This window comes from Podarcis muralis, chromosome 12 (assembly GCF_964188315.1).
Source record: "Podarcis muralis chromosome 12, rPodMur119.hap1.1, whole genome shotgun sequence".
Taxonomy (NCBI): domain Eukaryota; kingdom Metazoa; phylum Chordata; class Lepidosauria; order Squamata; family Lacertidae; genus Podarcis; species Podarcis muralis.
This window is the reverse complement of record NC_135666.1, coordinates 32,726,535-32,741,514: the sequence shown is the minus strand read 5'-3', so window position 1 is coordinate 32,741,514 and position 14,980 is coordinate 32,726,535. Positions and strand designations below refer to the sequence as shown.

At 40.3% G+C, this 14,980-nt stretch overlaps 1 protein-coding gene across 6 annotated transcripts in view; it reads left to right on the top strand.

Moving 5' to 3' along the window:
- Positions 1 to 14,980, top strand: part of DGKB (diacylglycerol kinase beta) — a 251,336-nt gene that overhangs the window by 37,724 nt on the left and 198,632 nt on the right. For all 6 annotated transcript variants that reach the window (XM_077936981.1, XM_028750678.2, XM_028750679.2 and 3 more), the window contains one exon: positions 11,291 to 11,556. In XM_077936981.1, coding sequence (XP_077793107.1) covers positions 11,487 to 11,556 — 70 coding nt within the window. In that variant the 5' untranslated portion in view covers positions 11,291 to 11,486. The remainder of the gene's footprint in view (positions 1 to 11,290; positions 11,557 to 14,980) is intronic.

Here is a 14,980-nt window from a genome sequence, read left to right as displayed (position 1 = left end):
GGAAGCGCATTGTACGGTACGGAATGAGTCACATCCATGTTGTTCAGAATGCCATTTCATGGACACATTATAGATATACTCTTCGAATTTCTGGAAACTGATTGTCATATAAGTGACTCATGGCACTTATAAGAGATGGATTTGATTACAAAGAACACTGATTCTTTCTATATGCCCAAGTGAACTTTGGACTTGTGTTTTCAAAGAGCAATCCCCCATGTTGCATGAAAAACTTTGATTGACACTAATGAAGTTTTCAAAAGCAATTTTAGTTATAGCCTAGGAGCCTGCTGTTCCAAAAGAAGAGAAAATCAGAAATTATGCTTGGCACATTCAGACACATCTCTTGGATCCTAGCCATTGCGTATTATCAGAATAGCAGAATTTTATTTAGCTAGTTTAATACTTACAGCATAATAATCTGTAAGATTCCTTTAGAAATGGAAAGCATTGTAAAACTATAGTATTGCATAAACCCCAGTTTCCTACTGAAATCATTGTAAAAATATTTTTATGCCATTATTTAACTTCTGAATAACTTTTTTCCTGTATTTATAGTTCAGCTGCATATGTAATGAAGTTTGAAGTAATATAAGCTGTTAAATATTTTCATGAGGAGTGCAGTGTTTATTGCTTATTAGATTAATGTCAACTAGCGTTGGGCTGTAATCCATGAATAAAATCTACAACTTCCAGAAAAATATATATCTACTTTGTTTCTTAGGGACCGAAGCTGAACTGTTTCACAAGATCTAGATAAATTTTGAAGGAGCTAATGCAGTCATTTATTTTTTGACAATTAAAAAAGGGCATGTCTTTAATCAAGCAAAACTGTAAATTGAAGCCTGGCAGTTTTAGTTTGGAACTTGTCTGGAGTTTTTGTTTCTTAGCCACAAGTAATTATAATTTTCAGGGTTGAAGTTTGGACATATACTTTTTTCTTATAGAATACTTTAAACACATCAACATAATTTTGCCTTGAATTAAATTAAGTAGTCTAAAATCCCATGTCTGCAATGAAAGAGCATGTGCGACAATTCCCTTCCTGAATTCAAATGGTGTTAAATATGCTCGCATTTGGTTGGAGTGTTTCCAATGACCAGAATCTAAAGAGCTCCTTTAGGAGCACCCAAGACCTGGTATGCCCAGTGGGCTTTTTCTTCTTCTTTCTAACCTTCGCATTCATAGACTCCTGTGCTGTATCACAACCTGCTTTTGAAGTTCCAGGTGAGGTTTGCTGCTGGTCAGACTTCCATTCAAGAAAAAGAAATCCAAATCTCCCTTGGGCACATGCAACTAGTCATACAGTTCTCTGGATCTAGTCCAATGTTTTTAGGATTAGGCTGCCAGTAAACTGTTTTGATTCATTCCTAGAAAGCATAATAGGGGAAAAATGTTTTCCTATGGTGTGCAATGAACCTCATAATTTCTTGGGCAAATGAAAATGATTCATGGCGCTGCTGCATCTGCGCTGTGCGTCTTATCTGGCTGTTTACCATTTTCTCATTGACTTGCCTTTGTTCTAATGGAGTAGATGCCTGAAAAAAACTGATAAGTGGAGGCCGGGCTTCATGCCTTTTTAACACGCCCAGGCTGTGCCGAAAATTAAATGAGTCATCACTGAAATAGCAATAGCTGTAGCAATGCGAGTTGGAAAATGATATATGCTGTTGTTGTGGTAAGTTGGCAGGTGTTGCAGGCAAATGGGTGGTACAGATATTAGGATGGGATCTTTCTATTTATCTAGTTCATTTAAAGGATTTTCATCGTGCTCTTCGGCTGCAAAAGGCTCTCAGGGCAACTTACAACAACTAATATTAAAGACAGTCTAATGCTTACAGTCTAAAAGGCACAACACAAAGGGAAAAGGGACTGTGAGGGGCTTCACCAGGGTGAAGGCTCCAGCTGTAACCAGGTGGGTGGGAAGATACCACGGACCATAATCAGTTCAGGTAACTAATCAAAGCTGCAAGGTGCTTTGGGAATGAGGATAGGGCACTGGTCGCTTTGGATCTGTTTTATCCAAACCTCAACAGGCCTGATCCTTGGACTCCTTGGCTTTCTAGCCTGGCACTAGAATACCCAAAGCTAGCAAAACAACTGCTATCCCCCCATCATCTGCTGTGGCTGGTGTGAGCAAAGCTTAATATTTGGCAGTGGGTCTGCCCCTACGCTCCTCCCTAGCCCCACTTAGGGCTGTCCAGTTACTCAGTTTAAAAATGCCACTGGGAACAGATAATTGACGCTGGAAGTGCTAATGAGGAAGGGGGATTGGTTTTGTACTGATGGGTGGTTAAGTGTAGCAACCAGTGCTGTTCTCTTTGCTGTAAAGTTACAAAAACACTCCCAGCAGCTATAACAGTATACTGCATTGAATCTTTTTCTTTCTTTCTAAAGGCATAAGCATAAAATTTCCCACCTACTGCATGACTAATGAAGCTGTAGGCTTATACAAAGAAGTGTGTTCACAGCTAATAAAGCTGAAGACCTTTATTCGGAGCACCCCAATATCAGACGTTTCATTTTCAACGTTTTCCAACTGAAAAAGCAGAATAAAAACAAACATATTTTTTTATGTCAACTGATATTTCGTACAATGCATATTTTTATGTGTGTAATATGAAGATGCACACACACTTGGGAGATCTAAGCCCTTGATGCCCTGTTTCCCCCTAACCCTTTTTATTCTTCTGTGAACCAGTCAGCTACCAGCATTCAAACTGTAAAGAGCATTGACATAATTTGTAATAAAAGCAAAGCTGAAGCATAGGGAAGGTGAAAGAGAATTGCCAGAATCTGTAGCTATTCTGATCTGCTGGGTAGTCTCTTCCAAATGTGATCTTGAACAGTTAAAGCAAACCAGCTGAAGGTTCCCTTATTGGCTTGTGTTTTTCCTTTGCTTTTAAGTGTTGTTTCAGTTCAAGTTAAGGTTGTGCATCCCTATCCTAAGCATTGGTGCCACTAAGGTTGCAATCCTGTACCCACTTACCTGAAAGTAAGCTCTATTGGATTCAGCAGGGCTTTCTTTTGACATGCATAGGATTGTGTTGTAAATCTACTTGCAACGCTGTAACATTCTTTGTAGCATTGTTGTGCAATCACAGCCCTGTAAAGTTGGCCCTTACTGTTATCCCCACATTCTAGGTTCCTGGCTAAGAGACAGTGACTTCTTTAAGACCTCCTGGTGTGTTATATGACTGAGTTGACATTTGAACCAGCCATCTTTGGATTGCTGCTCATTCTCTTAGCCACTGCGCAACACCATCTCTGCATCTAAATCAACTCTGGCAGCTTTGAGACCAGTGGCTTAAGAATGTTTTTCACTATTTTAGATTTTTTAAAAAATAATAATTATGTGTTTGGAATCCATTGGGAGGAAGGGCAGGGTACAAATTCAATAAATAATTTTTAGGAATAGTTTCCTTGCTCACATGGAGTGTCTCCACCCCCATCGTTCAGCCCAGACACTGAGGTCCAGCGTCAAAGGCCTTCTGGTAGTTCCCTCACTGCGAGAAGTGAGGTTACAGGGAACCAGGCAGAGGGCCTTCTCGGTAGCGACGCCCTCTCTGTGGAATGCCTTCCCATCAGATGTCAAGGGAATAAACAACTATCCGACTTTTAGAAGACATCTGAAGGCAGCCCTGTTTAGGGAAGTTTTTAATGTTTGAAGTTTTATTCTGTTTTTTTATATTCTGCTGAAAGCTGCCCAGAGTGGCTGGAGAAACCCAGCCAGAGAGGCGGGGTAGAAATAAATTATTATTATTATTGCAGCTTTAAACTTGGAAGCTAAGGCAATGTTGATTTAACCTTCTAGAAACAATAATCCATGATGCTTTAAGGCAGACTGGATTTTTCCTGGTATTACCCCTTTTCTCCCCCTTAAAAACAACAGCCACACACTCATTATTTTGTGAAGAAGTAAAAGTGGTATTTACTTACATAAAATGTAAAGCAGCAGTTGCAGTAGCAAAATCAAGGCAGGTTTATAACTAATATCTAAGTTAGAAAAGTACAGAATCTAAGTTCAAAATGGTGCCTGAGCTGCAGAGCTCAGACATGCATGTGTGGTCAGCTTCAATGCATGGTGAAGAAAAAGAGAGATGCCCAGGCCCAGCTGTAGTGTTACAGCTTCCTGTCAGCACAAACAAAGGAAGTGATCTCAGAGTTCTCTCGAGCAAATTTTATAGGAAAGCTGTGAGTGCCTAGCAAAACATGAATGGTTGGTTTGACTGCAATAATGTCCCACATAAATAATAAATAGTGAATGTTAGGGTTTTCCCCTGTTGTAATTGTTGGGGGCCTTATGCCTGTGATGGCCACCCACTACTCTTTATCTTTTTCTCCCTCTTTACTCTCCATCCAGACAATTGACTGAGGTCTGAACTGCTAACTTGCAGATACTTTTTGTCCTCCTTTCATCACTCTATTTGTTTTCAGCTGAGGGCCTTACGCTGTTGCCCTCAGCACTTGAAGCTTGTTTATTATAATTCTACAAGATTAATTAGTGTCTAAGTAATCTTGCGGAAGAATAATAAACAGACCTATGATGCTAGGAGCAACAGTTGATTAATTCCCATTCCCCCTTCCAGAACACACACACACACACACAAGAACACGTGCTCTTTGACAAATGGTTCTTTATGTTAGGCTAAGACACCCCCCCCCCATCCCATGTGCATTGCATAGTGAAAGCAAGTCCTTTCATAGAGATCCCTTTATTCTTCCAGAAGTGCACATGCTTTGGGGCAGTGATGGAGAATTTGTTTCTGTTTGAGGGCCACATTCCCTTCTGGCCAACTTTATGGGGGCCACATGGCATTAGCGGGTGAGGCCAGTGGATAGAAAGAACAATGAATGTAAATTGAGCAAGAGATTTTGTCAGAGTTCAATGACACGTTCCAACTAGGCAAAAAAACAAAACAAAAAAACAGGTGTGTGAAGCAGAGCCAGTGAGGGGGGTGACCTGGGGAAGAATTCCAAATGCCAAATAAAGGGCTATGGGGGGTGGGGGCAAATTTGGGCCTCAGGCCTGAGGTTCTTCGACTCTGATGCCATACGATCCCATGGGTGAGTGCCCACCAACATCTTTGTTTCTGATTTCTACCAACTGGAGTTTCCAAAGGATCTTCAGAAGCTGGTCCCATGCACAGTGCATTACAGTAAGAGTTTGAGGAAACGGTATGTAATGTGTAGGGTTAGAGCTTGTTATGGCCCATATGAAAGAAGGAAAGGGGATCCCAAACAACCAAGCTGTCATCAATCCAAGCAGAAGTGCCGGTGTAAAGGCAGCTTGTCTTATTGCTGGTTAAGGAAGGGAAAGGTCCCTGGAAGCACACATTGCACTGTGCTTCCCATTCCAAACATTGGGAACCCCAAATCCACTAGGGTCTCTAGTCTGTGGTTGCTGGAAGTGACAAGCAGTGGTACATATCCCTATTTCACCTTTTCTGCCTTCAGTCTGTTCTGTCTATTCTTTTCAGTGGCATTTTCTCTTACAATAGATAAACTAAAAGTTACAGCCAGTATCGGAAGTATAATATTGTTCCAGTTATAAATGTTATGTATAATGAGTGGATCCGAGAAGAGAGATCGTATCTGAGAGAAAACATTTTTCTTACAATAGCAGAATTAAAAAGATACAGAATATGTTTTCATTATTATGCAGGGGCACGTATACAGATTACAATGGAAGACTTTTTGCTGCTTTATAGTTTAAATCAGACATTCTTTCGAATTACAATAAAGCATTTAGAATTCTGAAAACAAGGTCCTTGAGATTTTTTTGTAGAAAGCTCTTGAATTAAGTATTCACTTGTATGACTCAAAGTAATATCAAGTCTGAAAGATAATTCGATTTAGCTTTGTCACCCAAAAGGCACTCCCAACTGGAAAAGGAAGGAGCTTTTGTGTGTCCAGAATTTTAACTAGCACATTTTAAGCATTTTTAAAATAATTAGCATGGGTGCGTGTGTTTTTTAGAGAGAAAGACCAAAAATGTGAAACATGAATTGAAATATTCACTGCAGTGTTTAAAACATGATATTAAATACAGTATGGTCTTTTTAAACTAAGGAAAATATACTAGTGGTTGGATCCCAACTTGATCATACTCAAGCATATATTCATTGAAATAGGTGAGTAAAATCCCATTGCTTTCAGTGGGGTTGACTTCAATCCAAAGCTCTTATTGAGTCTTCCTGTACTCTAGTGGATCAGCTTTCTTAAACACTGGGAGCTCTTTTCAGATGATAAAATAAATGTGTGGCTCTCAGGCGGTATTAGGATTGTGCATTCTCTCCATGCAAAATATCTGAAAGGAGTTTTATGTTTGTTGAGTTGACTCCTGATAAACTTTTGCAGGTGTGGAAGAGTTTTCAATATTTTTTCACCTCTCTCCATTCCTACTAGAAATCTGTCAAAAGTATTTGATTTCCTTCCTTCCTTCCTTCCTTCCTTCCTTCCTTCCTTTCTTCTTGCTTCATGTTGGAATCTCTTAGTCATATAATGTTCTTCCAACGTTCTAAGACCTTTTCTCCTTTGCAGTTAATTTGCCAGATTTATCATTTAAGCTTCTAATGGTTCTATTGTTCTCTACATCATTGACCCAAGAACTGGCCTTGTTTGGACACATTGCTGGCTATAAGCCATAGTTAGACAAAGTAGTACATGTAGCTTGAATACTCCCTGCTGTGCTGCTTCCTTCCTTGAGCAGGAAAACAAATTATATAGTGGCTGGTTTACGGTTATGTCCTAACACACACCTGTGGTCCTTCTTCCCACCCAACAAACTTTGATTGAGAAGCCAAATTTAAGGTAATACAAAGTCAGCTGCTCAGTGGTTTGTTTTCCTGCTCAAGGAGGTGAGAAACAAAGTGAGGAGGGATTGAGAGGGGTGCACAACCACACAGCATGTTCACAGACTAATTTGGCTAATAACATGCTTTATGGTCAGTGATATGTGTAAATCATTTATGTCTAAATATGTCTATGGTCAGTGATGACTAAAAGTGATGACTGGTTTATACACAGCATCATCATTTTACCAGACAAGAGCGTCTGTCCTATTCCTTTTTCTTTCTCTGGGCTTACAATAGCTTCTTGATCAGCTATTGATGTGAATGTTGATGCTGATTTGTTCAAATGAAATCTCTTTTATTAAATTGCTGAAGCAGGCTGTCACTGAACTCTGCACGCTGACATTAAAGCTCTGGAATGTAATATAATTAGCAATCCCAGTAGTAGCTTTAATAGCATTAAGTGTTAAGACAACAATAAATTACATGGGACATCTATTTAAAAATAAGCTGGTTTTCAGAAAAATAATTCACCGTAACCTGAAATGAAGCCTCCATGATTTTATTGAAAGTTCCATTGTGAACTTTTCCTCCTTTGACATATTAATTAACCAGAGAACATCCTCAAATTTTAACTGTAGACGAATGGCAGAATGAGCTGCACTGACTGTAGATCTTTCTTTCCCCTTTTTTATAGCTTGCTGTAATCAGAGGAGAAGAGGTTTGGGGCACCAGTAAGAGTTGAGTCTACAGCCTCCCAAGGGTGCTATCTTTGTGCTACTAGCTTTGTACAGTCAGTACAATATGTCTCCTTGTTGTGTACATGCCTGGCATAGGAGAACATTCTGTCAGCATAGTTATGTTCAGTGCGCACCTGCCTTCCCATTGTGGAGGTTGCTGGTGGTAGCAGAGGGGGATAAGGCTGCAAAGAGGTAGCCATAGTGTGATGATAATAGAATCCTAGGGTTTGAAAGGATCCTGAGGATCATCTAGTCCAACCCTATGTAATGCAGGAATATGCAGTTGTCCCATACAGGGATTGAACCTGCAACCTTGACTACTGAGCCAGTGTGGTGTAGTGTTTAAGAGTGGTAGACTCGTAATCTGGTGAACTGGGTTCGCGTCCCCACTCCTCCACATGCAGCTGCTGGGTAACCTTGGGCCAGTCACACTTCTCTGAAGTCTCTCAGCCTCACTCACCTCACAGAGTGTTTGTTGTGGGGGAGGAAGGGAAAGGAGAATGTTAGCCGCTTTGAGACTCCTTAGGGTAGTGATAAAGCAGGATATCAAATCCAAACTCCTCTTCTTCTTGACATTATCAGCACCATGCTCTAACCAACCGAGCTATCCAGGTGTGTTGGATTGACTCCACCACTATGTCTGTCCCACACTGACCTCCCTACCCCTCTCCCCCTTGGCTGCTGGCAGTGACCTCTACACTAGAAAGACAGGTGAGCAGTGCCTCCCCATCATGCTCTGCCCAGCCGACTGCTTTGAGTTAGCATTAGTGCCAGCTATAAGTAAATACAGACGGAGACCAGCAATAAAGCATTGCAGTGAATCACCAGGTCCATTTCTATTAAGGACTCCAGCCAGCCCAGGAATTTTGTAGCGGGGAAAGGGTTAAGTTTATTCTTGCTGCACCTCCTGAAACCTCCCCAGTGTTGTATCTAAAGTGCTTAGGTTTGAGGCTAGCTGCTACTCTTGAAACTGGTTAGGGAGTTTTCTGGAGAGGGAGAAAAGGGGAGAGAGAGTATCCTTTGTAATTTCTTTCCTCTTGAAAGAAGTGCAGGGCAGGAAGCAGTGTTGTTCATAAACTCATGTTGCATATCGCTCTCCAGATCGTGGCTACAGCTGCAAGCGGGCTGGCTTGTTCTCTTTCCACCAACCCACAATATGCACTCATCATTCCACAGGTACTTGAAGTGAGTGAGCTTGTCGGGTCATTTGAAAAAATTATAGCAATTTGCAGGCTAATGTCCTTTTGTGTACCTGAGTCCCTCGAGTGCTCAGAAACCATGACCTTATGATTAGGTGGCCCTGTTTCACCAGCAAAATGATAGGCAAGGGACCACACAAGTTCATTGTTAGAAGGATGGTAATTCTTACCTTGCTGACATTTTTGTGGCTTGTTTACAGTGCTAGTTATATAGTTTGTATGTGCTGTTTTCTAGTGTAACCTTTCAAGTTCTATGTTTTGTATGCTACCTTGGGCAATGTTCTATTTGAAAAGTGAAGGATAAATCCAGAAAGTAATAAGATGCCTACATCCACTTTTGGGAGACAACTAGACCACTGGTGAGCTTCAGCAAAAGGACTACCATCATACAAATATATGATGAAAGATTAATATATAGGTCCCTAAATGCATGTTTGGGTTAAAAGTGGGTCTTGGGTTTGAAAAGGTTGAGGATACCTGACCTAGACTACTGAACACTAGGCAATTATATTATGTGCTAGTATGCATGGGACTGTAGCCATAGCCGTGGATTCCCTAGGACAGTTACCAGATGCTCTTCAGTAAACTAACTTTCTTTGTTCTGATGACAGAGCTCTTGTGCCTTTGTAACAGCAGCATGGTTGACAGAAATCCAGCTGGTGAAATTTCCTTAAAAATGCACCTCTATGGGACAGAAAGCACCACAAATTGAATTTCTGCCTATTATGTGACTTTTGCAAAGGCTCAAGAGTCCTCCCAAAGACTTCACTCGTACTCTGTCCCTTGTCTCCAGCCCTGCAATGGATGACATGCAACATCGTGCTTTAGAAGGGAGAAATCTTTTGACCATTACAGTGGTACCTTGGGTTACATACGCTTCAGGTTACAGACTCCGCTAACCCAGAAATATTACCTCGGGTTAAGAACTTTGCTTCAGGATGAGAACAGAAATCGTGTGGTGGCGGTGCAGCGGCAGCAGGAGGCCCCATTAGCTAAAGTGGTGCTTCAGGTTAAGAACAGTTTCAGGTTAAGAACAGACCTCCGGAACGAATTAAGTACTTAACCCGAGGTACCGCTGTATTGTTCACCTGAATCCCATTCCTCTGGAACTATTACAGTTCATTTGTTCATTTACTGCAATTTTTTTTACATCTCAAAATAATTAACAACTTGGCATATGAGGGGGAAATATGATTTAGGAAGCAAAGGTGCAGCTGAGCTGAGAGAGTGCTTTATTCTGCTTGCCAACTAATTAATGCCAGGTTTAGATGCTGAATCCAGAAAATAAAAGTCTCCAAGGGAACTCCTTCAGTAATTATTGACTTTGGTGCAGTAGGATCCTTGTTTTAATAAAACAATTGGGGGAAAGACTAGGATAAAAGAGGATGAAAGCTTCTATTGAGACACATCTGTATTACACCTTGAGGTGAAAAGCTCTAAAATAGTTTATTATAACGGGAAGTATTAGGTGGCATGCTTGGCATAGGGGCATAAATTCCACTGGAACAGCCCTGGAAAAGTAGCACAGAGGTTTGAAGAAGGTTCCTATCACAACATGTACCATTCTAATTCTTAACCATCCTTGTCTGGTTTGTATGTTATGTAAGCTTTTACTTCTGCTCTGCAAGTTATTGAGCAGTATGTCATGGATATTTTCCAGCTCACATTTTTCTATATAAAAAAATCTTCCTATCCTTGTTGAAAGTGTGTTCCTTCCTAACACATTGCAGATTTAACTTGCATTCTTGAACTTTTTTGAATCTTAATGGTTGTATCCGAAGTAGCGCTACCTGAATGTTCTGTTAGTGCAAGGATTACCGTGTGTGCAATCAATTTTTAATATATGTTTAAAATGTGTATTTGAAGTTACGGCTATAAGAAGCCATCGGTTTCCATTCTAACTTGTTTGCTGCATGTACCTTGCTTCTGTTCCGCTGCACTCCAGTTTCTGAAAAGCTATGTCATTCATCTCACTGGCCGCTGTGGTGGAGTTTTACCTAATTATAGGGAACCCAATGTAAATGGGGAGAAATGTCATGTATTGCTTGCAGAGTGACAACAATGAATGCCAATCATAGTTGCTGGATTGATTTCTCTTCTAGACATGGGATGAGTCAGAGAACATAGGCAGTTTCTGTTTCTGTCTGAATTCTTCAACATCCATAATTTGAAATGAAGTTGTTACGTCATTTGATGAGTATATAGTAGGGTCCAGTCTTACTGCTGTCCAGAGATCCTAGTTCCTTCTCATGCAGTGTGTGAAACCTGCTTGACAGTCATGATATTAGGGTCAAAATTCCAGCCCTGATCTTCAGCAGTGTTGACTTCTGAAAAGTGTAACTAAAAAGTGTACCTAATAAAGCATAAAACTTTGGAGGGCAACTAACTGCATAAGGTCTGGCAATTTCCCATGTCTAAAGCTGTTGGTGGTTGTGCCAGACAAAAATGATTTGCCATACTCGTGGAATGTTTAGGAATATTTTAGCATATATCATCAAAAGCAGCACATGCACATTTCTGCATCTTCTAATCGTGGCTTTTACTTTTCTTTTAACAGTGTTTTCATATACCATCAGTGCCAGAAGCTTCAGAAAATTGGCACCATCTAGAAGTTAGCGCAGATTGATTTTCTTCTTCCTGGATATCTGATAATTTGAGAAACTAAACTGTAAAAACTGCTGGGGGGGTCTTTTGATTACCTCCACTTGAAGCAGACAACAAGACTGGTATGTAAACTGCACTTTGCCATCATTATGATGAACACGGAGAAATGGGCTAACCTCAGTCCTTCGGAATTCTCTCAGCTTCAGAAGTATGCAGAATGTAAGTACTCAATTTTTTAAAAACTTTTATATTTCTGTGTATTTGTATAAAATTTTCAGCTATATGAAAAGGTAAGACATAAAAGTGTCCAAATGCAATTTGCTGACATAACAATTTTTTTGTAAGTAAACATACGTATATATAGAGAGAAAAAGAGAAATTATTCAGTTGTGTGTGTGTCTGTTTGTACTTGGTTTTCAAACAGCTTAGTTCTCGAATGTTTTGGCTCCCGAATGCCACAAACCCAGAAGTGAGTATTCCGGTTTGCAAACTATTTTTGAAAGCCAAACACCCGACGGGGCTTCTGCGGCTTCTGATTGGCTGCAGGAACTTCCTGCAGCCAATCAGAAGCCACACTTTGGTTTCTGAACATTTTGGAAGTTGAACGGACTTCCGGAACTGATTCCGTTCAACTTCCAAGGTACAACTGTGTGTGTGTGTGTGTGTGTGTGTGTGTATTCTGCCTTGACAATAGACTCTTGAATGCATAAAGGTTCCCATTTCTGGGAACTCTTCCAAAACTCGGTATCAGTTAATGAAAGGCCTCTGAAAACTGATGATAGAGGCCCAGATCTGTTTTCCGTGCCTACATTTCAGTTAGGTTGTTGGTTCACTGCAAGTGGCCCTGATCCGGTGATGATTGACCTTCCTTGAGCTCAAGAGGCTATGTGCTCAGTCTGAAAATGATATATAGAGTAGCTCATGCATTCATACCTTTGTGCTTTTCCAAGGCAAGATAAAAAGAAATCTTAAATTTTCTACGATCCCTCTGCTGCCTGTTTAAAGTTTTCAATAAAACCACCAGCTACCATTCTAGGGGCCAGGATATTTTGTACTCTGGCAAGTAAGTATGCCCGGAGGCTAGATGACTATGTATCCAGAGGCTTTGCAGCTTAATCTGAAGCAGAAGGAAAGAAAATCTGGAGTAGATTTTCTCTTTGTTGAGAGAGAGATTGCTGAAAATAGAGTCCTGCAAGTCCACTGGTTAGAAACCTGTGGCTAGAGGTCATATCATTGGTGTGGGTGTGGATGTTAGAGAGAGAGAGAGAGAGAGAGAGAGAGAGAGAGAGAGAGAGAGAGAGAGAGAGAATGGGAAGAGAATGGCAGTCTTGGGGGGAAAATAAAGAAGATTGTTCTTTGTGACAATTCAGTGCTACGGCACTGGTACTGTAGCTGCCTAGAAACCTAATGGGAGAACAGGATCTGCTGGGGTTTTAATGTTGCAAATTTCTATCTTATGTTCAGCCTCCATGCATATGTAAATAAAACCTTACATCATAGAAATGCCATAAACCTGTCCTCTTCATTTCAAGGAAACCAATTTTGGGGCACAACCTGGAATCCCAGAATCGTCTTGATAGCTTTCTTTTTCTTTTTTTAAAAAAGTGTTCTGTTTCTAAAATTTGGTTTGGCTAGGATAAAGTTGGCTCTTTGACATTTTGTTCAGAACACTGGGCAAAATTTGATCCAGCCTTGAAATTCAATTCAAGCACAGCTAATGTAAATTGAAAAGAAACTGCTATTAAAGTGACTGAATGACATATTCTAGGTACAGTATATGCAAAACCTTTTAGCTCTTTCTCACTGGAAAATTTTGAAGCTATTTTTCTCCCTTTCTCCTAACAAATTTGACATCACACTTCATTCTGATCTAACCATTGTGGTTGCAGCATATTAATTACCCTCGGAAACAAGGAAAGATATATGAAGCCAGCGCTGTTTGTTTATTGCAAGCAGCCTGTTAACTCTTTTTGTATAATATAAGACATTTCTGAGATGCAACTGATATAAATCAGCCCACATCCTCTCACTTTGGGTTAGCACTTTTTATACCTTGCATCTATCCAGTTTGCTGTGTAGACATTTTCGCAAGGCATACACATAAATGAAAGTACATAATAAAAACTCTGCTTTCAGAAAATGCAATAGACAGTCTAGTTTACAGCAGAGGAAAAAACTTTCATTTTTTATGTCTTGTATTAGGAAGGTTTGAGGTTCATTTTGCAATTGTTTGCTAACCTCTCCATCCCCATTCTTGTTAATTAAGTGAGGGGGTTGCTTGTAAATACAGCCATTAACTGGAAGAATTCTTATTTCTCCATTTCCTTCGGTATTTTAGAGTTCCACTTGCTGTGGGTGGGATTAGAATTCAGATTCTTAATTCAATAAATTGAAGCCATAGCAGTGGCAACTCTTTGCTCTTAAAGAGAACTTGTTGCCTTTTGTGCACTGGGGTGGGGGCATATTTTGATGGGTACTTGCTTTTTCTGTACATCCAGAAAGTACCAGCACATACATCACAGCACAATCCCAACTGTGTCTACTCAGAAGTAAGTCCCCTTGAATTCAATGAAGCTTACTCCCAGATAAAGGGCATGGTGGGGGCGGGGGAGGTTAGGATTGCAGCATAAATCACTTTGAAAATAATATTGGAAAATTAGATTGCAAACCTGTCAAAAAAATAAAAACAAACGTTATGCCCTCACAAAACCCCATAGGTTTGGAAACAGGATATAGGGAGTAAATTAAAAGCTTCAGGTTACAGACTCCGCTAACCCAGAAATAGTATCTCGGGTTAAGAACTTTGCTTCAGGATGAGAACAGAAATCGCATGGCAAAAGCGGGATGCCCCATTAGCTAACGTGGTACCTCAGGTTAAGAACAGTGTCGGGTTAAGAATGGACCTCCTAACCTGAGGTACCACTGTAATTGATACTTAAATTGTTGCAATCCCTGATTTTCTGAAACTTCTACTGCCACTCAGTAAATTTGTGATGTTCACATCAACAGAATGCAAAGCAATTTGTAATATTAGGTGCCTTCTGGTATTGGCTGCTATGTCCCCCAAAAGTTGTGAAGTCCTTGGAAGCAGCATCCTATGAAGTGCAAGGAAGGTAAAATCAGGCATTGTGTATACACAATTGTACATTTGCGTCCTTCTGGACATCCACTGCATTTGAAAACTAGATAGCATAATTTATTTAAATTCCAATGCATCATGCAGACTTACGGTGTCCATGTTTTACAAACCAGTTCTAGATTTGTAAGGTACCATTGATAGTGAATGTTTATTTAGGTTATGAGACTTCATGGTTCCATATACTGAATCAAGAATGGAGTTCATTTTTAGTTTAAATGATCCTTCCCCAACTTGGTGGACTATAACAACAGCCGTGCTGGTTGAGGCTAATGGGAGTTGTAATCTATAACATCTGGAGGATAGCAGGCTGGAGAAGGCTGACCCTGATAAATTTCTTTCACACATGTAAGACACACAAAAACCCCTACTTTGACACTTTGACCTGCATTCTGTGCGCAAGTTTCCCCTAACGTGGCAAGTAGCAGCACTTTGCGTGTGCAACTTTCATTGAGACCATGGAACAGAGAGAAAATGTTCACCCCCTTTTCTCCCCCAGCGCCACAG